The following is a 25,324-nucleotide window of genomic DNA, read 5'->3' as shown; positions in this document are numbered from 1 at the left end:
CTGAGAGGCTAATAAAAGCTGCATGTTACAGAGTAAGCTGACTATCAGTACGTTATTGCACGCATAGGCCTATCTTTACATTTAAACGTTTACATAGCAAAAATAAAAAAATAGAAATAGAAGTAGGCTATGTCAGTGTTTTCCCCTGAATAGCTGAGAAAGTGGACACTGTCAATAGGTAGCACTGTGAAGCTGATACAATTCAGGTGGCGGTAATGCAACATGCCAACTGCCATAAAACACAGAAGAAGAAGCTGAGCAAAAGGAAGTGCTGTGGGGTTGCAGCTGGTGAAAACCGTCTATATATATATAAACAGCGTCTATCTCTATGCCATCTACATCCCATAGAGATAACAGTGTCCATCTCTATGCCATCTACATCCCATAGAGATAAACAGTGTCTATCTCTATGCCATAGAGATAAAGTGTTTATCTCTATCCCATATATTCCCCGCTGACTTAAAGATGGATGCAGTCTGATTATTTAAACAACTTTGAGCAACACTTGTGGCTTTGTGTTGTTATTGTTGTGGAGGAATCTTACAAATTGGACCTTGATGGTATGCAAACACATGAAAAAATTGCCATGGATTCTGTTACCATTAGCCTACATAAAACAACGTAAGATAAATCAAGGTCCAAATGATTGCAGTAGCTTTGAATTTAGAAACGGATAGATCCAGTTTTATTGAGATTATAAATGAAACATCCTTGACCTCCTTTATGACTTGATACCACGCAAGCTTCAACACCACAGAAACAACGCAGCCTTTTTATCCTTAATGACCATACTGTATTTTATATTTGACAGTGTACTTTTGCCAAAGCAAAATAGAAATATTAATTACAAATGTATATAGAAAGGCACATCGTCAAAATACAATTTGGCATGCACTGAAGTTGTTTAAAAAAGAAATTAAGTAAACATTCAAAAGACTTGACCCATCTTGTCTGTCTGCGAAACACAGGGTGAGCACTAGAGTAGGGCTTAATTAACTTTCAATTCCACCCAGGCAAAATTGCTAATTGAAAATACTATTCACTTACGGTGCTAACAGATAGAGCATGCATTCGCCATAACTTGTCCAAAGATCTGACATCTTCTGCAGAAAATCCACTTCCTGAATCAATTTTAAAAAAAAGTTGCACCTGTCTTCCACCAAACACTTTTTGTTTTTGTACAACCACTATCACACCATTACACCACTGGGTCAGGAGAGGGCCCCTGTACATAAATATACACATTAAATATACATTCGGAGAAGTGGGGAGGAAATCGACATGCAAATACAGTTTGGTCCAACTTTACAGTAGTCAGCTCAAATAGAGAATATCGACCCAGACTTGTCCTGAGAGAAACAGACTGACCACTTTGACCTTTTCCCCAAAAAGAACATGCGAAACCAGACAGAAATGGGAGTTGGTTTTTGGCACATTTACATTTTTTGTTTGTCTTATTCCACCGTCCCTCCCCCTCAGGCACCTGACTTGAAATTTCCCATCTAGTAGTACACTCTCTGCAGTGTGCATGGCTTTAAAAGTCTCTCAATACATATTTTCTACAACAAATGTAATGGAGGAGCAAAGCACATAAAATATTCCAGTTAAAAAAGAAATAAAGAAAAACAATAAAAAAAAGATCATAACAGTCGATTGGAACAGGAACACCCTACAGTACCCTGTCAATCCAATAGGAGGTGCAGTTCAGCTTGTTCTACAGTAGATTTGCCAAAACACACAGGCCCAACCACAGGAGAATAACCCCGCAATCTACATTGTGTTCCAGTTACCGAACAAATTGTCTGTTGTCTGTCTAACACACTGTTGGTCATTGACGCCGAGGTCTCGGTTTTCCCGCTTTGTATCTTGAGTTGGGCAAAAGAAGACTCCTTTTAACACTTTTTTGTCTCCGTCTGTGGAGGTTTTAAAAAGGTTCATTTAGAGAGTTTGCTGATGACTCGAATGAGTGCAGCGTTCTCATCCTTTAGCCTCTGGTTGTCCGCTCGCAGGTCCACCAGAACCTGCAGGAGCAAATACAGATGTGGGGATTTAGTTGGGTACCTTTTCTCTATGCCATTTATTCTTCTTTGTTTAACATCTCTCTACCTTATACAATCATCCTAAAAACTATCGTTCTGAAAACCTTGTAAACTTCGGTGATTGTGGTTTATCTTTGAATGCAGAATTAAATGCTCCACTATGGGCTGATAAAATTTACGTCCCCTGGACTTATGAAACCCTTTCAGAAACCCACTGGATAAACTCAGTTTCTGAGTCATAAAAGTGATTTACATTTGTGAAGATTATCCTGCTGAACACAAATTACCATTCCCATAAACCTTTGTTAACCACAGACCTTGTTTTATGCATTTAAGCGAAATCCCCATTCTAAAAACCCCATTAATTTTCCCCCTAAAGATCCAACATGTCCGGGACTTCCGCCTTCCGACTACAAAAATGTCATCCCTGCGGTACTCTATTAGCGAGCACCCAGCATCGCAACACATTTAGTTCTAAAGTTAAAAAAAAACATGACAAAGCAGCATCACTTTGCCTCTTGATATTTCCCTCTTTAGGAACTGTTTCTGTTGGATGTGTGGTCTAATTCAGTGATTCCCAAACTGTGGGCCGTGACCCACTAGTGGGCTGTGGAGGTACTGGAGGTGGGCCCGCGAGTGGTCTGCCAAGACTCGAGATTTTCGCGGGCAATCAAATGACTGTAGCAGGGTCATTTTTAAAGCTACAGTTTTAAGGCATCCATTGGTACCAAGCATAATATGCTAGCTTGTCGGGAAGGAGGCTAAATAACACTCAAAACATACCGGTAGGTTAAATTTGGGCGAGGGAAAACTATTTCAAAGGGGTCCCTTGACGTCTCAGCTCAATTTATTGAAAATTGGTTCAATGGGTACCACGAGTCTCCCCTTTACAGATAAGGTAGCATTTTTCAAAGCCTAGCATTAATAGCTTGTGGATTGATTTATTCTGTTGTTGCTCATCACATTTTGTCTCAACAAATGTGTTATGCATGCAAATACTTCTGATGAGTAAGGGGGGAGAAAATGTTGGCAATATGCTTTTGGGTATTTTGCTGAAATGTTTTTTGTATGTGAATGGTTTATTAATTTCCCTTATCCCCAAGTTCACATGCTCTGTTAATGAAATAAAATATATATATAATATAAAAAACAGGGAAATACATCATCTTAGTCTTGTATGTTGATCAGAGTTGTGATTAAAGGGTTGGTTGGGCCCCGGAAGATTTTCAGATTTCAAAGTGGGCCGCGGCATTTTTAAGTTTGGGAACCCCTGGTCTAATTCAATAGCTTACCTGTCTCTATTGTGAAAATGTTAAGTTTATTATTTGTGTCAAGGTTGATAAAAGCAAAAAATAAATGAGTTAATATCCCTTTAATTCTTGAAAATGTGACATTTTGGACATACAAGGTTTTCACATGACAGAGGCACTTTGTTGTCTATTGTCAGGGTGTTTTAAATTCTAGTGAACTGAGGATTCAAGTTTATTCAACTCATCGTAAATTGCTTTGGTTTAGAAGAGCATCAGTCAGCTGCTAAATTATTAAAACCAATTAGATTGATTCAGCATTAAACTGTGTTCAAATCAGCATCTGTACCTTGAGTTCGTCCTCCAGCTCCACTGCTTTCCTCTGGAGTGCCAACTTCTCCTGTGGAAGGAGGAGTGTGAATATCACTTGCTGACTGAGAGCTGACACAAGAGTTTGAGAGTCAATGTTTCATTTAGCGACAAAGACTTTTGAGTGCGGTGCATATTCTCTTGATATACCCGACATCCAGGCCTAATTCTGAGAGAAATAGAGGTGCAGTTCAACTTATAGAGCCGCTTGGCTTTACTGCATTACTTTGGCATTTTACTGGAAATTAATGCCATCTTCAAAACCAAGTACGGTAGATATTTAGAAAACACATCAGCCTTCGCTGTGTGGATTCACAACAACTCAGAACAAATAATGAAAGCTGCAGTATAACTTGCAACCCACAGATACAGAAGCATAAGAAACCTTTACATTGCATTGCCTTTTGCTTGATTTCAGGAAATAAAACAAATAGTACAAATTCTACAACTTCTACTGCATGGATTGAGGAAAACTGTTCTGATATATAGCTGGACGAAGGTCCTGTATTGAATCTTTACTAAGATGATTCTGTTTCAGTTCTCTGCATATCTTGTCATCGATTGAAGGCTTGTTCCTGGAAGGGCCAGACATAATGACAACGCAGACTTACAAATCGCTCCAACTCCAGCAGAGCCGGTCTCTCTGTGCTGCTCTCTTGACTCTGCCAGAGAGAGAAGCAACATTAACAATTTCACACAGGTGACTTCAGCATCTACAGAAATGGTACAGCGATGATGAACTAAAGAGTTTCATTTCAAGTCTGATGAAGACTGTTCATCAAAAAGACTGTTCATCTTCTGACTTAATTCTTTATGGTTATATTTTCTCTTTTTCGTGATTTTTATGTTTGATTTGTTTGAGATAAATCAAATCAAAATAAGATATTCACCCACTGAAAAACACTGAATTTACAAAATATTTACAGAAAAGATTTTAAAGACTTTAGAAATGCGGAATTAGAAACTTTCATATAAAATGTTTGAATATCCATACTTCTAGAGCGGCTTACAAAGTTTTTACAAACTGTTGTTAAATAATATGAGCAAATCAAAAACATCAACAGCTATAAGGGAGGACCTGTGCTGCTGTTGATATTAACATCCATTGCTTGTTATGATTGAATCAGATAATACCCAGAACCCATATTAGTGTTTTGAAATAAAAACTCTCCCATTCCTGACGTAACACAGACAGAACGCCAGGGTGCTGTGCGACAGCAGACCTGTCTCACCTGTCTCAGTCTCTCCAGCTCCACTTTGTTCTGGCTGAGCAGTAGTTCTGTCTCCTGGAGCTTGTCCTTCAGCGCGCTGTTCTGCTGCAGTACCTCAAGGTACAACTAGAGGGAAACATACACACACATAGGGTACACCACTACATTAAACCAACACTAATTGCACATACTCCAGTTACTGTAATTGAGTAAAACTGTAATTGCCTTTTTGTGTATGTGTACTTTTAAGTCAGTAATTAGATACAGAGTAGAAATTTTGTGTCTCTCCATAAGCATGAAAACTGGATCAATGATCAGTCAGAAAAGAAGAGTAATCTGGCTTTACTTTTTTGTGTGGACTTTTGTCATTTAAATTTTTTATAATCTAGTTTGAACTCTGTCCTTTTAGATTTGCATGGATACGATCACATGTAACATCATCCTCTTTTCTAAAAAGTAATTCAGTAACCTTTCAATCAATCAATCAATTTTATAATTATATAGCACCAAATCATAACAAGAGTTATCCCAAGGCGCTTTACAAATAGAGCAGGTAGGAGACCAAGCTCTTTATTTTAGACCCAACAAATGAAACAATACTCACATGCACTGGCGATTTTACTGCGAGGTCATGTAGCAATTGAAACAACAGCAGCACTTGGCATGCACTCTACGGACATTTTAACTTAGGTAGGTTTTACTTTTATCCAAGTAGATTTTTACACCACAACTTTTAAGTCAAATATCAGCAAGGTAACATTACTTTAATAATTTGGTAGGATGTTTCACTACTCTAATCCCACCCCTGGATAGATACTGTAGATAAAGATCAAGAAAAACAGAGCAGCATGGGGAAAGTTCTACCAACCAACAAATCTTCAGATAAGGGGGTGGATGCTTATCTGAACACCCTCAAATGCAAGATTTTTACACCAGTACTTTCACTTTGATTTCAGCAAGGTGCTTCTACTTGAGTGGGATGTTTCAGTACTCTTCCCAGTGCTACATTGCACACCTTCAGAGGACGGCGACCAGAAGATAAGTTCTTCAGGGGCGCAGTTGGAAATAACGTGGTTGAGGTTACGCAGCTCATTTCTCTTTGGAGCCTGTTCTGCATCATTCCTCTCCCCTGGTCTGTACTCATCTTTGCCATCACTCGCTAAAACACCTCAGGCCTGTTATGTTTGTGTGGAACATGTGAGAGTGGAAAGTGGAGTGGGTCAGACACATACCGATTTATAGTCCCGCGACAGGTCTCCCAGCTGAATCTCACTGCAGACATAAATAAATTCAGTGTCACAAACAAAACAATTTTTTTTTTTTTTTACCGCGATAGCCAATTCTCCACATCATAACATACACAGAGTTAACAATATCCTGTACACCAAAAAATTGTTTATCTCATATCAAAATCCCATTCCTTTTACTTTAAACTGTGTATTTTAACAATCTGCCCTTCCCATCATAAAAAAGCTGCAACTTCACAACATTCAAAGTGACATGAGTGACAGCATGGTACGTTGGTGCATTTTTATTTTTTATTTTTTTTGCATCCAAGTAGTCGGAATTTGTTCATTTTGAAGAATACTGCTCAAGCTCATACAGAAAGCATTTTTGAACCAGCTCTCCCTGCATTGTGTCCCATCGCAACATCCCGTTTCAAACAGGACTACCTTGAATTACAGAAGCAAGACACCGTCAAAAGGCCGTTTCCTAGTCTCTGACACTGGGGACAACTGTTGCCAAGAAACTCATCCTGAAGGAATGAAAGTCCCCCTCTTCACCCTCTTTTCAATTGTGGCTGTCGGATATGACCTCTGTTATACGAATGGAGAGACTTAGGTTCCTTAGGACCAACTCAATACATTTTCGGTTATTTGGGACCCATTTCTCGTTGAGATTGGGAGCGACGGGTGACTCACCCCGCTGGTTTCTCATGTTTCTTGTGTGGGATCCCGGGCACAATGTCTTTTACGGGCATATGGACACCTTGTGCGACTGGTGGCATGAAGTAATACTGAATGTCGATAATATGTGTGTTTTTCTTTATTTCTTTTGTTTACCTATAGCTGAGCTTGTTTGTGTGTTGTTCAAGGAAAAAAGTTGAAAATAAAATATTGGGGGGAAAAGGCTGTTTCCTTGTGATTTTAATATCAGAGGGTGGAAAACATTGTCAACAAATGCAACTGGATGTATCAAGAATAAAAGTAGTGCCACTCACTTGGAGGTTCTGTTACTGTATGCATCATCAGTATAGGCCGTGTTCATAGCATCCTCATCCTCATTCTGAAAAATAAGGTTCAAGTCATCAGCTACGCAGTCAGTACTTTTGCAATCCTCTCTTCTTATCCAACTGCTTCATTTAACATCTCTCAGGGCGTTTTCACACCTACAGTTTGTTTGCTCTGGTCCCAATCAGTTGATGAGTTTGTAAACTTGGAGCGTTTTTTTGGTTTGGTTTCTTTACACTGAGAAAAATTCAAGCAAACCAAAATGCATCACTACAAACCAGGTGAGAACATTCACTCAGCTTATTGGTCAGATTTGTCTGGGGCGAGAACAAGAAAGTAAATACAGGAAGAAGGTCCTGTGTTCTGGACTAGCGCACATTGCTATGAATTTAACATGGGAAAACCAACCAGAGGCCGATTTAATCTGACTAAAAGCGCAGGTGTGCAAAAAAATGCCCTCAGATAACTCCGTCATGTTCAAAGCTGTTACATTTTCTCGACAAATAGGCCTACACTTGTAACCACATATCTAAGTACTCATCTTGTAACTGGAAACCACCACTCATATCTGCACTTATGTGTTGCTTAGCAAACATTTTGCTTACCTGCTGTTTCAAGAACTTTGCGGTCTATTGCTCTGAATCAACCATGTAATCAACCATATATATTCTATATATTTTTTTTCCTTATGCAACACCGTCACCTAGTAGCAGTTTCAAAATCTCTGCCTCTCGAGGCTTATTGCTTTCTCTTCTGTGTTATTGTATTGTGTCATCGTGTGCAGTCGACAAAATGCAAGTCTGCCAACTGAAAATTAGACTGTACAGATTGACATTTTACTAGCTAATAGAAACTCCAGCCTTGATGAGTTCAACTCAGCCAAGTTCCACTGTGCTGAAGTGAATGCTGGTATTAAGTTACAACATGAATGTGAGGAACAGGTTATGCTATTCTTTTCCCCACTTGCATTGTTCCCACATTGCTCTAAAAGCTATGAAAACCCAGCCTCCACGTGACTTACGTTACAGGCATAGTCTGTGACGTTACGTTGAAGGCTGGGTTCACCCAGGCTAATGAAGTAAGACATGAATTGAAGAGAGATGTACACAAGTAAAAATATATATACAGAAACGGATGAAGAAACGAATAGATAAAATAGATTAATGAATGAATATCCTAACTTTAAAAGGGACAGCTGAGCTCACTCTAAAATAAAATAAAATAAAATACATATTTTTCCTCTCACCCTCTAGTGTTAATTATCCATCTAATTTAGATTGTTTTGTGTTAGTTGCCTGAGTTTTGGAGATATTAACCCTATAGATTTCTGCCTTCTCTAAAATACAATGGAACTGGATGGCACTCTGCTTGTGGTGCTCAAAGCGCCAAAAAATACATTTTAAAAACTCAACAACAATGTCTCTTTTCAGAAACAATGACCTGGTTACCCAAGATAATCCACAGACCTTGTGAGCAGTTTCATGTAGGAACTTAGCAGTTTCATGTAGGTAGCTAAGTTCCTACATGAAACTGCAGCTTGCAGCAGCTAGTGGGAGCAGTTCGGTTGAAAGAAAATAGTTACTAGAAGACAGAAATCTCTCGCACCAATATCTCCAAAACTCAGGCAACCAACACAAAATAATCTAGATGCATAAATAGCACTACACGTGAGAGGAAAAATATGTATTTTGGATTTTAAGGTGAGCTGTCCCTTTAAAGTAACTCACTTGGCCTGTTGAAGATTTATTCTATTCTGCCATCACATTAAACTCTCCACTAAGCTGTGAGCAGACAGTTTTATATGATGTGATGATGATGCAGGCTTGTCTCTTACCTCCCCACCCAGCTGAGCAATCCCCGTGGAGCGCCTCTCTCTCCTCCCCCTCCGTCGGTCCCTCACTCCCAGCCGGCTGTCTCCCTCCAGCTCCACCTGCTTCACTGGGTCAGTATCTGGAGGACATGAGGTTCAACACAATAACACTGGTCAGTGGGTCAGTCTCTGGAGGACATGAGGTTCAACACAATAACACTGGGTCAGTCTCTGGAGAACATGAGGTTCAACACAATAACACTGGTCAGTATCTGGAGGACATGAGGTTCAACACAATAACACTGGGTCAGTCTCTGGAGGACATGAGGTTCAACACAATAACACTGGTCAGTATCTGGAGGACATGAGGTTCAACACAATAACACTGGGTCAGTCTCTGGAGGACATGAGGTTCAACACAATAACACTGGTCAGTGGGTCAGTCTCTGGAGGACATGAGGTTCAACACAATAACACTGGTCAGTATCTGGAGGACATGAGGTTCAACACAATAACACTGGGTCAGTCTCTGGAGGACATGAGGTTCAACACAATAACACTGGGTCAGTCTCTGGAGGACATGAGGTTCAACACAATAACACTGGGTCAGTATCTGGAGGACATGAGGTTCAACACAATAACACTGGGTCAGTATCTGGAGGACATGAGGTTCAACACAATAACACTGGGTCAGTATCTGGGGGACATGGGGTTCAACACAATAACACTGGGTCAGTATCTGGAGGACATGAGGTTCAACACAATAACACTGGGTCAGTATCTGGAGGACATGAGGTTCAACACAATAACACTGGGTCAGTCTCTGGAGGACATGAGGTTCAACACAATAACACTGGGTTAGTGTCTGGAGGACATGAGGTTCAACACAATAACACTGGGTCAGTATCTGGAGGACATGAGGTTCAACACAATAACACTGGTCAGTGGGTCAGTCTCTGGAGGACATGAGGTTCAACACAATAACACTGGGTCAGTCTCTGGAGGACATGAGGTTCAACACAATAACACTGTCAGTATCTGGAGGACACACAACACAATAAAAGCACAACAAAGGTTTGTTACGGGGTAGCCCAGACGTCCTGACAAGCTCTGCTGATTGTCACTTTCACCTCAGATATTATACCCTGTTGGGCTGGCTGGATGTGAGCGATTACTATTGCAGGACAACGTTGGCAATGTAATCTACTGGACTGCATATATGTATGACTTTATTTCTTGTATAAATTACAAAGGGGGTGTATTACTTCTGTCAGATTACAAAGTACCCTTACTGTACTGTACCAAGCATGTATAAGATGAAGAAGAAGAGAACAGGATATGCAATGTCTGTGATCTAAAAGATGTTGAAAATGAGTTTCATTTCATGTTTTATTGTACTTTATATGATGATTTGAGGATTTCCTTATTTGACGAAATGCAAAAGCAAAGACCTGAGCTCTTCTGGGCAGATGATGGCCAGAAGTTGGAGTGGTTGTTTAAGACTGAGGTATTTAAGACTGCTAACTTTATCTCTAGGGCCTGGAATAGAAGGCAAGCACAGCTCTTTAAGTAGGTTCAGGTGGTGGTTTTCATGCTGTACAACTTTACCATATGTATTTTGGGTGTTTCTGATGAACAGTCAAAGTGTCCTGCACGCCAAAACCAATAGACGCAAAAACAGTGTCTACCCACAGGCCATTACTCTGTTGAACACCTTAAAACCACTTAAACCAGCCACTCACTTAATTTATGTTCATTGTTCACTGTAAACTCAAGCCTCGTTCACATTGAATGGCATACAACTGTACCGTGTACCGTGTAATATCTGCATAGTCCTTGTCTACTAAACTTGTTGTTTAGTGTTGCACATTTTACTGCATGCATTTATTGTACATTCCCTTATATATTCATATTTAAAATGCAAGCCCTGTATAAGCCTTGTTTACAAACCTACGTAGCGTTGTTGCACTACTGTACATCCCCTTATATATTCATATTTAAAAATGCAATATCTGTATAAACCCTGTTCACAAACGTTGTTGCACACTTACCGTACACTTTGACTGTACACTCCCTAATATATTCATATTTAAAAATAGCCACTTTACTACATTGTATATAGCACAGTCACCACATTGTATATAGCAGTCACTGTAAAAAGAAAAATTTGCTTATGTCCAACAAAGTATTCTTGCCTTGATCGCCTTGACTATGTGTAACCTTCTTTCTCCTTTTTTTATTTTTCTCTATATGTGTGTACTTGAGAGCAAAGCTAACCGGAGCCCAATTCCTTGTATGTGTTTGCATACTTGGCCAATAAAGCTGATTCTGATTCTGATATGGGGCCAAATGTCAGCAGATGTACCTCCAACCCGCAACGCCAGGAGTGGCCCTTACTGACAAAACCACATTTCCTCCTCACTTAATCCTCCTCATCTGAAGAGCACTCCACCCAGATTGCGCTCATTACATGCTTTACTTTTAATGACCTTGCACTAACAGTAAGCAGAGGTGAGACATTTAGCCACAAGGCAAATGCTGGTAAATTCTGGGTGTGGCTGGTAAACATATTTACTGTCAGCCGCTTTGGAGGACATCATTTAGACGTTTCTCACCATTCCAAAAAAGAATTTAGCAGGTAAAACGGTGCAAGTAGGGGAGGGAATTTTGGGCTCCATAAATCATTGTGACGGAGGATGAATGTGAACCTCTCTCACCCCTCTCTGCAGGCGTGAGAGTGACGATGGGGCTGACAGGCTGGATGGTGCGAGGGGGCAGATCGGTAGCTTTGCTCACGCTCTTCTCTGCCTCTTTCAGGTCTGTGAGAGTCACTCCCTGTCGAGACAAAGCAAAACACAACAGTTCATAGGCCTTGTGTCCACTGGCTGTCTTTTCCTGCTGGGCAGTTTCTCGGGGAGCGTTGGTGTTGGCTCTTGCTTTTGCTGTGAGACTCCTGAAAAGCTGTTTGAAGCCCAACTCTCTTTTGTGAAAAGTTGAAATATTTGAAACTTCTCAGAACATGTGTGTCAGGATTCAGGAACATTCAAAAGGTGCATCATTTCCACTGTGAATTACCGTAGATGAAACAGAAGCAAGCCACAGCCACCAAAATCTTACTACAAAACACAACATGTTGGCTAATGGCAAACGGACGGATTATGTAGGCTATTTCAAAAATGTGTGAGCTGTAGACATTTACATATTTATTTTGTAATTAAAGGATTCAGCTCCCTTCCTACTGGAAAGCAAGTTGTACTGGTTCAAACTGCAAGCAAATCTGATTTGTTTCTCAAGTCATTATTATTGTGCTTGCTGAAAAGCAAGGCACAATCTTAAAGTCCGACATACTTATTATTATTATATATATTATTATTATTCTATCTGCCACTTTTTTGGCGCGTAATAACTCCCACAATTTTCGTGCCACATAGACATGCCAGACCTCAAAACGTGCGGCTTATTGTTGAGGACAGGGGTGCTATGACTTTGCTAAGGGTTTGGTCAAGCGGTTTGGGCGCTATTCACGATTAAGCGCAAAAAATTTCCCCATTCACTTGAATGGGGTTTCAAAAAATCTTGCATTAAATTAGCTGTATCTCAGAAACCATACAAAACTTGGTAGGGAGGTTCACAGAGGGGCCACGAAAAAATTACATCAATTGGCCAGATGGTGGCGCTATAACAGCCCTCTTCACGTTTTGGTCCATAACTTCTGAACTGTCGCGTCTACAATCGAAATTCTTCCGCCCCTGGATTCCTTGGCTCCTCCCGCTTCTACTCACATAGGCCCGCCCATAACTACTTAGTCCCCCTAGCTGCATGGGCAGGGACCTTGCAAGGCAGGCGGTGCATCGCGAGGACAGCAAGCACAATTAAATTTTCGTTAGGAAATGTAGATCTTCTAGTTTTGATTGGTTTACCAAATCTGATTTGGGAAAGTGTCCGCACAGCCACAAATTTGATTTCGGCAAGTGTGTCCAGACACAACCAGCCTATCTGCATGGGTTGCTATGGTAACGATGTAGGCGTCAGTAAACAACTAGTCTGGATGGTAAAACCTCGCTCCATGACTTCCGGCTATGGCCGGAACGTAGGAACCAAAGTGCTGTACTGTAATGTTGTGGATCCCGAAAGATTCTTCAAGTACTACTTCGAATACTTCGTTTGGTATGGCCAGCCATGCTTCTTATTTTTTCTCTAACTCGTAGCGACTGGTGAGGTTAGGCTGCCTACTGCTGCATTTCTATGGGGGAACGAAAACACTGCGGACAAGAACACAGGACCGGAACACGGGGCGGGACATCCTACCTGTAGTAATACGTACCAAGCTCTTCTCCTCGGGAAGAGCCTGGTGACGCGAGGTTAGTAAACAACTAGCTGCTGAAGGTGCTTTCCAACGCAGAAGCACGAGAAATGGCCATCATCTCTCGCCATCCTAACAATCGTGCTCCTGAAAAAGACAGAATTGCTCTCAGCGAGACTCCCCCTGTATAATGTAACAGAGCGAGGCAGGCGCCAGGTTTATTTTCCGCTCCGAGGCACACACAGCGTCAAGTATACGCACTGAACACAACTACTTTCGTTTATAGTCTTCAAAATAAAATAATACCTTGTCCTGTACTGTGTAACAATGAACATGCTGAGCCTCCAGACACGAGGCAACTAAATAAAGTCCATAAAATGCTTACATAAATATAAAACAAAAAAACAACACGGTGCTGAACTCGACGTTTGGCAGTGCAGCAGCTGAAGCCTGGTAAAAACAGTGATTTTATTTTGAAAGTTATGACCAGAAGTGGTGTATTTAACTCCAGCTGGCTTGACACTGCTGCCTGTCTGCTCACTGGGGCTTTCACACCGGCAGGGCTCCGTGCCGGTTCCGGTTCCCGAACCCAAATTTGAACCGGCAGGCGCGTTCAGACTGAAAAAATAATTGGTTCGGAACCTGTAAAGTTGGTTCTCAGCGGAACCAAAAAATAGTTGTTTTTTCCTTGGGAACCGTGACATCATCAGTGGGCGTGTCTCATTCTAGGCTGTGAAAACGAGCAGGAAGGAGAAGAAGGCAGTGAAAACATGGAGAAAAATAATTTGCAGTGGTCTCCTGAGGAAACCAAATGTTTAGTGGCGATTTGGGCATCTACCGAATCTCAAGCAGTACAAGAAAGAGCAAGTCGTATGCCGAACTTGCGGAAGAGATGGCCAAGGCTGGGTTCACTCGAACGCCAGACCAAATAATTAATAAACTTAAAAAAACTGAAGAAGGACTACCGAATAATGTCCTCCCACTTTGGTTCCGCTTAAACTGGTGTGAACATGGGCTGGTTCACCAGAAAGCACCAAGGTTCTGAGACTCCAGAACGGAGCCAGAGCCAGAAGCAGAACCGTGTCTGTCTGAAAGCGGTGGGAGACGCCATGCCGCTGAGAGGTATTTGTGAAAAATAAATGTTGATAAAGAAGAAAGTACACAATACATTATTTCCCATTTTCAGTGAGTAAATGTTTGTTCCTATCTATGAAGTAGCTCCATTATGAGCGAAGTTTGCTAGGTGCACTGTGTTTCTGCCAATGTTTGCGTGTCTGCTCTCTGCTCTTCGAGCCCCCGCCCCCTGCATAAGACACTCTCAAATGCGATTTGGGTGATCAGCGCGTCCACACTGAAGACACATCAATCGAAAGCAGATTGGAATCGCATTTGAAACTACCTCCATATGTGGTTTGGGACAATTGAGACAAATCAGATTTGTTGCTGGTCAGACTCATAAAACCAATCTTGTTTATAGGTCATTTAAAGTTCACAAATCGGATTTGGCCTGCCAGTCTAAGTTGGCAAAGACCCAACTCAGCTCAGAAAGTTGTCATAGTAAACTGTAAAAGTGGTTTTGAAGATTTAATTCAGAAGTCCTCAGTAAGCCGTACCTGTGTGGAGCGGCGAGACTGGCGCATTAGGCGAGAGCGAGCTTTCCTCTGAGACTCTGACTCCTCATCTCTGACCGGAGCCTGGAACCTGAAGGGGTAAATGTTCATACATCAAATGCTAGTCAGGAGCACATCAGTCCACATAGAGGCAGAAAAAAACAGTCTCTACTGGCCTCAGTGCATTTTAGTCAAATGCATTTTAGTAAAATGCACTGAGGCCAGCAGAAGCTGCACATGTTGGGGAAAAAAGTGAAATGATTGCTCAGATTATGCACGACATCTGCAGGATTGCTTTACGGCACAACATAGGAAGAAGGCGTTGTTCTACCAGCACAAACACAGCTAAAGTTTTTAACAATGGTAGATGCTTTATGTGACAAGAAGCAACAGGATGTATCGGAAATGTGGTCTTAATTTTGAGAAATACTAACACTAGCACTAGCAATACCACTCGTGTGAGATAAAGGCTAGGCTACCAATCATAATTGAATAATTAAATCAATAATTAAACCAAGGTTTATCTATTAATTCGACTTTTAAAAGCTCAAAAATTCAAAATGTTATGGTATCCTTTAACACATCTATGATCTGTTAAACTAAAGACAGTACAGCTTTCCTCACCAGCAGAACCACTGTATGAGAATACCAGAGGACTAGCGTATACAGTATCTGAGGTGAACCACAATGGAAACAAGTCTTTGACTTGATTGTGTTTTATCCTTGATGTTTCTGAGATGCATGTCCTTTCTTCACGTTTTCTTTTTGCCAAACATTTAATAAATCAAATCAAGTCTCAAGGGTTTTGGATACTATTATTTCTCATGTTTTTTCTGTCCGTGCTCAAGCCTTGTGTTGTTTCGTACTTGCGCCTGTCAGCGTTGGGCGTGTTGGGACTCTCGGCCGTGGAGTCCCTCTTCTGAAGAGTGGGCTGGACTCTCGCTGTGCGGTTTGCTCGGTCCTGCTCTTTCTCATCCTCTTCTTTCTCCTCTGGAGTCTGGACCATAGAAGAGACAACACGAAAAACTTAGAACTCCTGGAAATGCTTAAGTGCAATCAAGCCTAGGTCAATTAAAATATGATTAATTGTCCCAGAGGAGAAGTATCCTCGGTAATACCAGAGTATTTAATTTAAACGTGTTAGCTAGCACAAATGTCTATCCAAAGTTTCAACAGAGGTTTTCATTGGGTGTGTATCCTATTGTGCGATCTAAAACCTTTGAATTAAATTGATTATTTTGTCTTTTTTTATGTATTAATTTGAACAGTATCCTTCCCATTGGGACAATTTATCGCCACTGCTGGTTTGGGATTGCATCATGAGCCAAACATTTTGTTTTTTGACTGAGATGATTTTTAATAGTGTGCTCAATCAGCATCCAAACCCTTAGGTGTTTTATTTTTCTTGTTTGGCATGACAATAGATGAGGTTTACCGCATCAGGACAAGGTATGCTGTCAATCAAAAGTAAACTAAATTGGCTGTCAAATACGTTCCTGTCATTGTCTAAACGTTCTACCAATTCTATATTACTGTTTTGCAAACAACACTCATCTAGTAAAATGAGCTGGTAAAACAAACTATGTACAAATACTCTTTGCTCCCAGATTAATGATCCACCTCGTGACATTGACAAAGAATGGTAGCTGCCTGCCATGTCACAAATTGATTACGAATTGATCAGATTGATGACTGATTACCTAATGATAAGATACAAGCCCGATCCAAACGTCTGTTGTCACATTAAAAAGTGAAAACTATTGGTGAGCGAGTTCCTACATCTACCTCGCTTGTTGGAGGCTGCCTGAGTCTCACCTTATCAGCAGGACTGACTGTTGACGTGGTCACAGTCTCACTGTCCGGGGTGGACACAGCGGAGCTTTCTGTGAAAAACAAGAACCAGCAAACTTTTAGAATGAGCACCATCTCTAAATGCATTTAGAGATCATGTATTTGGTGGTGGACAACTTTTCCACACAGTGACTGTTTTACCAGGGCTGCTCTCTCTCTCCTCGCTCAGCTCCAGGCCTCCAGACACGCCTCTCTCTTTAGACTGGTCCTGCACATTCATCTTGTCTTTACTGCTCATCCTGCATACTGAGCTCCTGGAATGCATAAGAGTTTTTATTGATGATGCCAACACAAAGGTACATTTTATTCGTCAAAAGGGCCTTTCTGTGTGGAGTTTGCATGTTCTCCCCGTGCCTCCCGGGGGTTTCCTTCATATAGGAACCCCTTCACCAAAACATGCAATATCCTGGTTGCTAATGTGGTTCCTCCTCTGGTCGTTAAGGGCGCCTGTTCGGAGGGAGGGTAACCGGTTAGAATAGCGTGAACCTCCCACGTGCTATGTCCTACCGGTGAAGCTTCACGTCAGGTGAAAAGAAGCGGCTGGCTAACTGCCCATGTCTCGGAGGAAGCATGGAGCCAGTTTCGGCTCTCCCCAGACCGGCAGAGGGTGGAGTAGCAACCAGGATAAATAAAAGTAAATTAGCACTAAGGGGGATAAAAATGGGCTAAAAAAAATCGGGGGGGGGGGGGGGGGGGGGGGGGAATATAGGGGGGGGGGGGGGAGTACATTTTATTTTATTTGTTTTACTATGTGTGCAAAGGACTGAAAAAATAAAAACAATTGGAAAAATAAATAGTTGTAAAATCACTGACCTCCGGCGTTTGTTTTGGGCATTTGCAGCAGTGGAGCCTGACTGGTTTTGTCTGTCCAATATGGACTGTTCATTACGCCACTGCAGAGAGACACAGTTGTCAATAATGAGACACAGGATAACTGATAACTGACACACAAAAGCACAGCAACACAAAAAGATAAACACTTTTCACTTGTCAAAAACAAAACAATCTCACGTTGGCTTGTTTCTGTGATAAGTCCTCCAGAAGCGCCTCAACACTTTCATCAGCTACATCAAATGGTGTCTGACCCTAAAAAGTACATTTAAAAATAAAGACAAAATGTTACAAAAATGGAACGTGAAATGGAAAACAAACATGAAGTCTGGGTAATATCTGTAGAATCTTCTCTATGAAATGGCATGCCGAGTTCTGTTTAAATGTCACGCATACTGGTCTTGCAGTGAATTAAAGCATAGGCTAAACATAGGAGACATCTGCAGGCTGTAACAAAAACGTGATTATTTTTTCTGAGTGCCTCACCCCATTGCTGCGGGCCTCCATGTTGCACAGCTGTTCAGCCAGGATGCGACAGGCATCGCCCTGGCCCCAGTGTGCTGCAGCGTGGAGAGGCGTCCAACCATCACAGTCCATGGCTGACACATCCAGCCCACACTGGCACAGCAATCTGCACAACACAACAGCAAGCTTACAGCTAGGACTCAAAGGTACTGACAAAAAGAGAAAAAAAAAATCTAATTGCGATTATTACTAAGAACGCAATTTAAACTGTGATTCATATCATCAAAGTCAAAGACTCAAAGTTGTTCTTGTTGTTCTTGATTTTTTTAAATTTCATTGTTTGAAGCAAAGTGATTTTCTAAAAAAGAAAAAAACAAACTCAACAACAACAAACACAGAAGTTGGTGTCAAGAATTTACTCAGTTTGAGTAGGATGAAAGGTTTTCAATCAATATTGTCAATATTGTACTTGATTCATGGACCAAAGACTACACAGAGCTCTAAAACGCCTTGTTTTGAAATCCATTTTGGATACCCCTCTCTCCTAAGCAATTTATTACAGCCCCTGTGATTTGGAAACTGCATAAGTTCATGTGATTTAGATTTTTTTCAGCTCTAGTAGTAAAAACGTAGCAGGGATGGCATGAGACAAACTATGGCAGAATGTAGAGATTGTAAATTTTTTTGGATTGATTTTTGGGGGGAATGTTTTTGCCTCTATTAGATATTTGACAGTAGAGATAGAAAAGAGGGAGATGACATGCAAAGGTCACAGGCTGGTGATACAACCCAAGGATGTTGCTGTTATGAGGTACGAGATTTATCGAGTCACCAGGATGCCTATTCTTGCCCTTTTTCCCCCACAAACAGGCACATGATCACATGTTCATTAATTTCGAATAAGGTATTTTATCAGTGTAAATACAAACAAAACACTGGTTAACAATGTCAAAGTAAGTCTAAAACCGTGCATTAAACCTCTAAGTCAGGGGTTCCCAAACTGAAGAATGCCGCGGCCCACTTTGAAATCTGAAATTCTTCCGGGGTTACCCAACCCTTTAATCACAACTCTGATCAACATACGAGACTAAGATGATGTATTTCCCTGTTTTTTATATTATATACATATATTGTTTAATTAATGAGAGCATGTGAACTTGGGCATAAGGGAAATTAATAGTCCCTCCACATACAAAAACATTTCGGCAAAATACCCAAAAGCACATTGCCAACATTTTCTCCCCCCCTTACTCCTCAATTCGCATGCATAACACATTTGTTGAGACAAAATGTGACGAACAACAACAGAAGAAATCAATCCACAAGCTATTAATGCTAGGCTGTGAAAAATGCTACCTTATCTGTAAAGGGGAGACTTGCGGTACCCATTGGACCCATTTTCATTCCGATAAATTGAGTTGAAAAGTCAAAGAACCCCTTTGAAATGGTTTTCCCTCGTCCAAATTTTACTTATGTCTGGAGTGTTATTTAGCCCCCTTCCCGACAAGGTAGCATATTATGCTTGATACCAATGGATGCCTTAGGTCTTCTAGATAACAAGATCTCCACCGTAGCTTTATAAATGACCCTGCTACAGCCATTTGATTGCCGGCAAAAATCGGGAGTCTTGGCAGACCACTCACGGCCCACGTGCAGTACCTCCACGGCCCCACAGTTTGGGAATCACTGCTCTAAGTCAAACCACTAGGTCTGTTATCAGACATGCAGCCAAACCCTGTTGTGGCTCATACCCTGACGACAACAATGCTGCTCCCTTTTTGACACAACCATTTGTTGACAAGATGGGGATCTGGGCTGTAACACTGCCTACTGATACCAGGCATAGGAGATAGGAAAACAGAAGTAACTGCATCTGTAAATTATTCCTCCAGTGATAGTTTAGGCAGAAGTGTCGGTCCAGTTTGAGAAAGAAGACTGACAAACTGACTCACTTGAATTACTCTGAAATATGGGGCGTTTTCATTTTCGCAGGGAAATGGGAGAAACATGCCAGACGAGGGACATTTCCAATCACAGATGTTCAGCCTCTAGATGTCCAAAAACATGATACATGAATGAACATGAAACATGACACCTTCCCATTAACGCGCGTCAGAGAAAATAAAGGCGGCTTTTCAGACTGAAAATACATCACATATCCAACATGAAGAAGGTCAGAGATACACACTTGATGGCCTCCAGGTAGCCCTTGGCTGCAGCCACATGCAGCGGGGTGGCCCCGGTCTTGGGGTGTCGCACGTCCATAGGCGGGCCATCAGTCAGCCAGGTCCGGGCGTCTCTCATGATCTGCTCCTCCTCCAGCCGCTTGGCCGCCTCCAAGTCCACACCTGGACACAGACAGAAGAACGTTCAAGACATGCATCTCTAGCTTTCCATGTGAGTGACAAGGACAGGAGGCACACACTGTTGGGCTTTGCATGAGTCATACAGAAAGGAGGACTTCACTTCCCACTCTCTGTTCCTCAATTTCCAGGGAAGTCTGCGATACTCCAGATAACCTACCGGTTCTGCACTATTCAAAAGGTTGTGTTACTTCAACAAATCTGTGTGCGGAAACACACAGATGAGAGACCAACAGGAAATAACAGACATCTGTTATTTTTCAACATCATGTTTTAATAATGTTGTGTCATGTGTTCTTAACAGAGTACACTATGTATTATAAGGACAGACAGACGTTTTGTCCCAGACCAAACTCACACACATGTAAGAGACACATTCCTTATGAGTGTGTTTGTTTCATAAAGAGCAGCGCTCACCCTGTCTCAGTGTGTATTCCCGAAGAAGGGACTCCGTGGCCTCGTCTTCAGCAATGTCAAGAGGAACGTCGCCGTCACAGTTCACAGCAGAGAGAGACGCACCCTTCTGCAGAAGGAAACTAACACACCAAAGATGGGAAGACTGAGAAACAGTTTATTCCAATGCTGTTAAAGTCTAGACATGGACAACAGACTTTCAGTAAAGAACCCCCATCTTATTACATTATCTGTATATGGGGCAGTGTCTACGTTCAAGTTTGCATATAGAAACGAGGCCAAAGGGCATTTCAATTATCCACAGATAAGGAACAAGAAACCAAAAAAAACAGAAAGGTGCATCAATTCTCAAATCTTCTCAGCAGCATGTGTGTGCATGGCTGTGTGGCAGCCTATTCATGCTTTAGCCGACTTGTGGTCATGCCAAACACGACAACAATGTTTGTATTGTTGAATGGAGAAATACTCTGGCACCCACGCTGCATATTCATGTCCCCATAGTGGCAAATACTACCCTTATTACACAGCTGTTACGATTGTGATATGCTCCTGACGTGGAGTATGTTTTTTTTATGTACCATCATCCTGTCTCACCGTTGTTCTAAAAGGGATGGGACGACATGCTTAACTCACAATACGATTTGATAAGCAATATGGCGTTCAGGATTCGATACAACCATGACATGATGTAATAAATACAATTTCAATGTGAACAAAGTATGAACTTACATTTATTTCTGAGCCCACCAATATTTATAGCAATGACACTGGCTTGCTTGAATGTAAACTAAACAACAATTAGATTTAGAAATATCATTACAAAGTGTAAATAAGATAATTTCAATGGAATCATTGTGAAACTGTAATGGTCAAGCAATCTCATTTGTGATTACCACAGCAAAATAAACTGGTGCTTACATTGGGATTCATTTTTCTGCCCCACGATGCCCACTGTCACATTTTTGTAGTGTGATACATTGAGGATATATCGTGCGCCCAAAGTTGAACTCTGCTCGCTGCAAAATAAATGGGACCTAGGGGATAATAGAGTTTTACTCTACTACACTACTACTGTACAAACTTAAGAGATATGCTACACACTCTGCAATGTCCAGATGGCCACAGGAAGCGGCTACATGCAGTGGTGTCCATCCCTCACTGTCAACCTGGTTCACATTGGCACCTTGGTCCAAAAGAAAGGACACCATCTCCACGCTGCCATCAATACAAGCCTATGCAGAGGAGAGAGTAGTGGGGGGGGGCAATGCAGCAAAAACAATGCAGCAGCAAAATGATTCATCACAGACCATGCTAGTAAACAACATGACTGAATGCATCCTTTACTTGATGAAGGGCAGTGATGCCATCGGCGTTGGCACAGTTGATAATCTCGGTCACATCCTCCCCGTTCCTCCTTTGGGTCTCCCTCGCCTCCTTCAGCATCTCCTGGGCCTCCACCGTGTCCCCGCTGGCACAGGCGGCCAGGAACTCTGCAGCCCTGTCAAACCTCACCCGCCTCCTGGAAGGAAGAAAGGATACGGTACTGTGACTTCACCGGTGTCATGCCAAGATACTTATCCCCGATAAGAAGTGCATCCCCTGCATTATAGAGGGGGGTTACATTTTGTAGCAGACCGAAAAAGCAGTCTGAAAGAACAGTCTGAAAGAACGTATATCCCCATGTGACTTTTGATAGGAAAGAAGAAACTTCTCCATATTCACCAATGGTTGTTAGGTATGATCTGAAATACGGTATACAAAATAAAACACTTGAAGGTAGGGCATGTATCATCTGTGCATTATGGGTTCCATATTTTGATAGACTGCATGTCTAGTCTGGTAGGACAAGTAACATACCTTAATGGCTTTGTGTTGTGAAAAGCGCTATTGAAATGCAATGCATTATCATCATGATGAATGATAATCATTATTGTGATTCTTTTTTTAATTTCCCTTTCAAGGATGCAAACTCATGGATAGTGAAAAGGTGACAGATAGCAGGGCAGACACAAAACCACGCAGAAATGCTTCACTTCACTGTCCTGTTTTGGGATGAAAAAGGTGGTTGTCAGCTAAAGGTGACTAGAGTGTATCTATAGAAAAGTGGATTACAGGAACAAAATATTGTTTACAAGAATACTGCATTCAGTTTAAGTTACAGGGGCCAGGGGATACACTTCCTATCGGGGATGGTTCACTGCTTATTCATATGTACACTGCCTCGTCCAGACCTTCCAATCCGCCCACTCAAGATGGAAATGAATGTACGAATTGACAATTCTCAGTCTGAATATCAGGCTAATATATCTAAACACTACACACACAGCAGCTACGTTACAAACCTACGCACAGCGTCCATCCTAGTTTCCGATGTGCAGACAGTAGCTGAGTGTGTTAACGTTAGCTAGCTAGCCGTTTGTGTGTGTGTGTGTGTGTGTGTGTGTGTGTGTGTGTGTGTGTGTGTGTGTGTGTGTGTGTGTGTGTGTGTGTGTGTGTGTGTGTGACAGGAGATAGCTTTAATCACCGTCGTTTGAGGAGGTGACTGCACGGCCCAGGGGTCTCCAGAGCGGTCGTTTCATTCCCATCTCCTCCGTCGGTTTGGTCCCCGGGCTGGTCGTTGTTTACGGCCTCCGTTTCCTCGGCATCGCCCCGCCACCTCCGCCTGGGCACCGCGGGCTCTTTGTCGGTGCAGGAGCCGGCCCAGCGCTTCAGCTGCTCGCGCCGTTTCGCCTTCGCAGAGTCCCCCATCATTTATCCCAAGGAGGACCTTTTGTTTGTTTGTTGTTGATGTTAAATAAACGATATATTGGAAGGGAAAGACACACCCTCCATGTGTATACTTTCACTTCCTGGTTCTCGCACTGGGTGCGAAGGCTCGTGTTGTGTTCGAGGTTGTCGAGAGCGCGCAGGGCTGCGCAGACCGGTGTGACATATCACATCCACTGTGTGCGTGACTGCGTGCGTGTGCGTGTGTGTGCGTAGGTGTGCGTGCGCGCGTGTGTGTGTGGCAATGGCATTATCTGACTTACTTCCTGTGTTGAAATAGATTATACAGCCTTTTCGAATATAGACATTCATGGTGAAACACTGACTATCCTCACAGTGGTGGTCTGTTGGTGACAGGCCATTCACTTGCTCTGTATTAGTGTTACAGTAGCATACAGTATCCATCCATTTATGTGTATAAGTGGTGGTGTTAAGGGCTCTTGTTTTTGTGTTTGTGCGTCGAGGCAGGGATGTATTACTGAATAGGCCTACTGGGCAGTGGGCCCAGGCCCAGGGGCCCAAGAGCCCAGGGGGCCCATAACCCACCGACTGAGGTGCCCTTGAGCAAGGCCCTTAACCCCAACTGCTCCAGTGGAGCTGCTCAGTGGCCAGCAGATGTGAACAGGATGGTCCTGAAAAAGAGAGCATTGCTCTCAGTGAGACTCCCCTGAATAAAGCTTAACATTTTAATAATAATACTAATACTACTACTACTACTACTACTAATAATAATAATACCGAGCCTCTTCGCAGGGCCACCGTCACCGTGTATCTTGCCCATCCTGCCTGGGCCTGGGATGAAATGATCCCTTAGGGCCCCAACCCTTTCTTTTTGACAAAATGTTATGTTTATGGACAATTAGATGTTATTGTGCTTTTGGCTTTAATTGAGGGTACCTGGCCTGCACTTAAATCATGTGAGGTGAATGTATTCTTATTGTGCTGTTGGCTTTGAGTGTTCAGGTGGCTGTGGTGTAAATCCTAATGAGATGCAGGTGAATGTATAACAGGATTAACACAGTGTGGTGCCTTGGGGTGACGTCACTTGAAGTGCCCTCCTTCGTCAATTTGACAAGCAAAAATGACATTCAGCCTGCCAATAAAAGGCTTAAATTTACATTAACTTAAACAATACAGTGTCAACACACACATACAGCAGACAATGTAAGACAATGTAGCTACCAAACAACAAATTACTGTACACCATAGATTGACTTGAGCCTACAAATGCCATTTTAGGCTTTACACAGAAATACTGTATTAAATTTGAATGCAACTCATATCAAAGACATCTTGCTAAAATGCATTGTTTCCATCGTAATTGTTCAAAGGCCTGAATGAAGACTAAATGCCAAACCATTACAGAGCATGACTTAAAACAAACAAACATTACACAGAGCTCTAATGCAACTTCAGCACCACAGACAAGGTAGGCTCCATACCACTAAAGGCAAGCTCAAGAACTGTAGCAAGCAAACACTTCAGGTGAGTTGTTGTGACAGTGGGTCATGCAGAAGGTAAAGTAAAGTAACGGTAAAGCTAAAGCTAAAGTCCCAACGATTGTCACACACCTGAGTGTGCAAAATTTGTTCTCTGCATTTGACCCATCCCCTGGGGGAGCGGTGAGCAGCAGCAGTGCCGCGCTCGGGAATCATTTGGTGATCCAACCCCACAATTCCAACCCTTTGGGTTGGAAGGTGAAAGCAGCAGCACATTGAGACAATGGCCTGAACCTGGACTTTAGTCCAGACCAGCCCACCACAATCAGCCGGACACCAACCATCCTTGTTGATTATTTCACAACACAATCGGTC

At 42.1% G+C, this 25,324-nt stretch overlaps 1 protein-coding gene across 1 annotated transcript; it reads right to left on the bottom strand.

Annotated features, from left to right (window-relative positions):
• Nucleotides 1–662: 662 nt before the first annotated feature.
• On the bottom strand, nt 663–23,604 carry ppp1r12c (protein phosphatase 1, regulatory subunit 12C). Its single transcript, XM_083655481.1, has 20 exons — nt 23,269–23,604; nt 22,089–22,263; nt 21,846–21,976; nt 20,748–20,866; nt 20,156–20,315; nt 17,989–18,133; nt 17,683–17,757; nt 17,485–17,564; nt 16,813–16,925; nt 16,636–16,703; nt 15,687–15,817; nt 14,824–14,911; nt 11,625–11,742; nt 8,932–9,047; nt 7,088–7,152; nt 6,099–6,138; nt 4,888–4,992; nt 4,267–4,317; nt 3,636–3,686; nt 663–2,021 (listed from the first exon to the last, which is right to left on the bottom strand). Exons 1-20 carry the CDS (start codon nt 23,493–23,495, stop codon nt 1,935–1,937), a joined length of 2,145 nt encoding a protein of 714 aa, XP_083511607.1. The 5' UTR covers nt 23,496–23,604; the 3' UTR covers nt 663–1,934.
• Between the last annotated feature and the right edge of the window lie 1,720 nt (nt 23,605–25,324).

This window comes from Poromitra crassiceps, assembly GCF_964638095.1.
Source record: "Poromitra crassiceps genome assembly, chromosome: 19".
In the NCBI taxonomy this organism is placed as follows: Eukaryota; Metazoa; Chordata; class Actinopteri; order Beryciformes; family Melamphaidae; genus Poromitra; species Poromitra crassiceps.
The sequence above is the reverse complement of the archived record's forward strand: the minus strand, read 5'-3'. Positions and strand labels throughout refer to the sequence as shown.

What these genes read in the sequence shown, in the direction of transcription:
- ppp1r12c (XM_083655481.1), bottom strand. Translation starts at nt 23,495, where the DNA reads ATGATGGGGGACTCTGCGAAGGCGAAACGGCGCGAGCAGCTGAAGCGC. An exon ending in TGGAGGCCCGCAGCAATGGG is followed by an intron (nt 17,758 to 17,988) that starts GTGAGGCACTCA and finishes TGTACTTTTTAG; the next exon opens with GGTCAGACACCATTTGATGT. An exon ending in AGTCTCGCCGCTCCACACAG is followed by an intron (nt 11,743 to 14,823) that starts GTACGGCTTACT and finishes TTGTCTCGACAG; the next exon opens with GGAGTGACTCTCACAGACCT.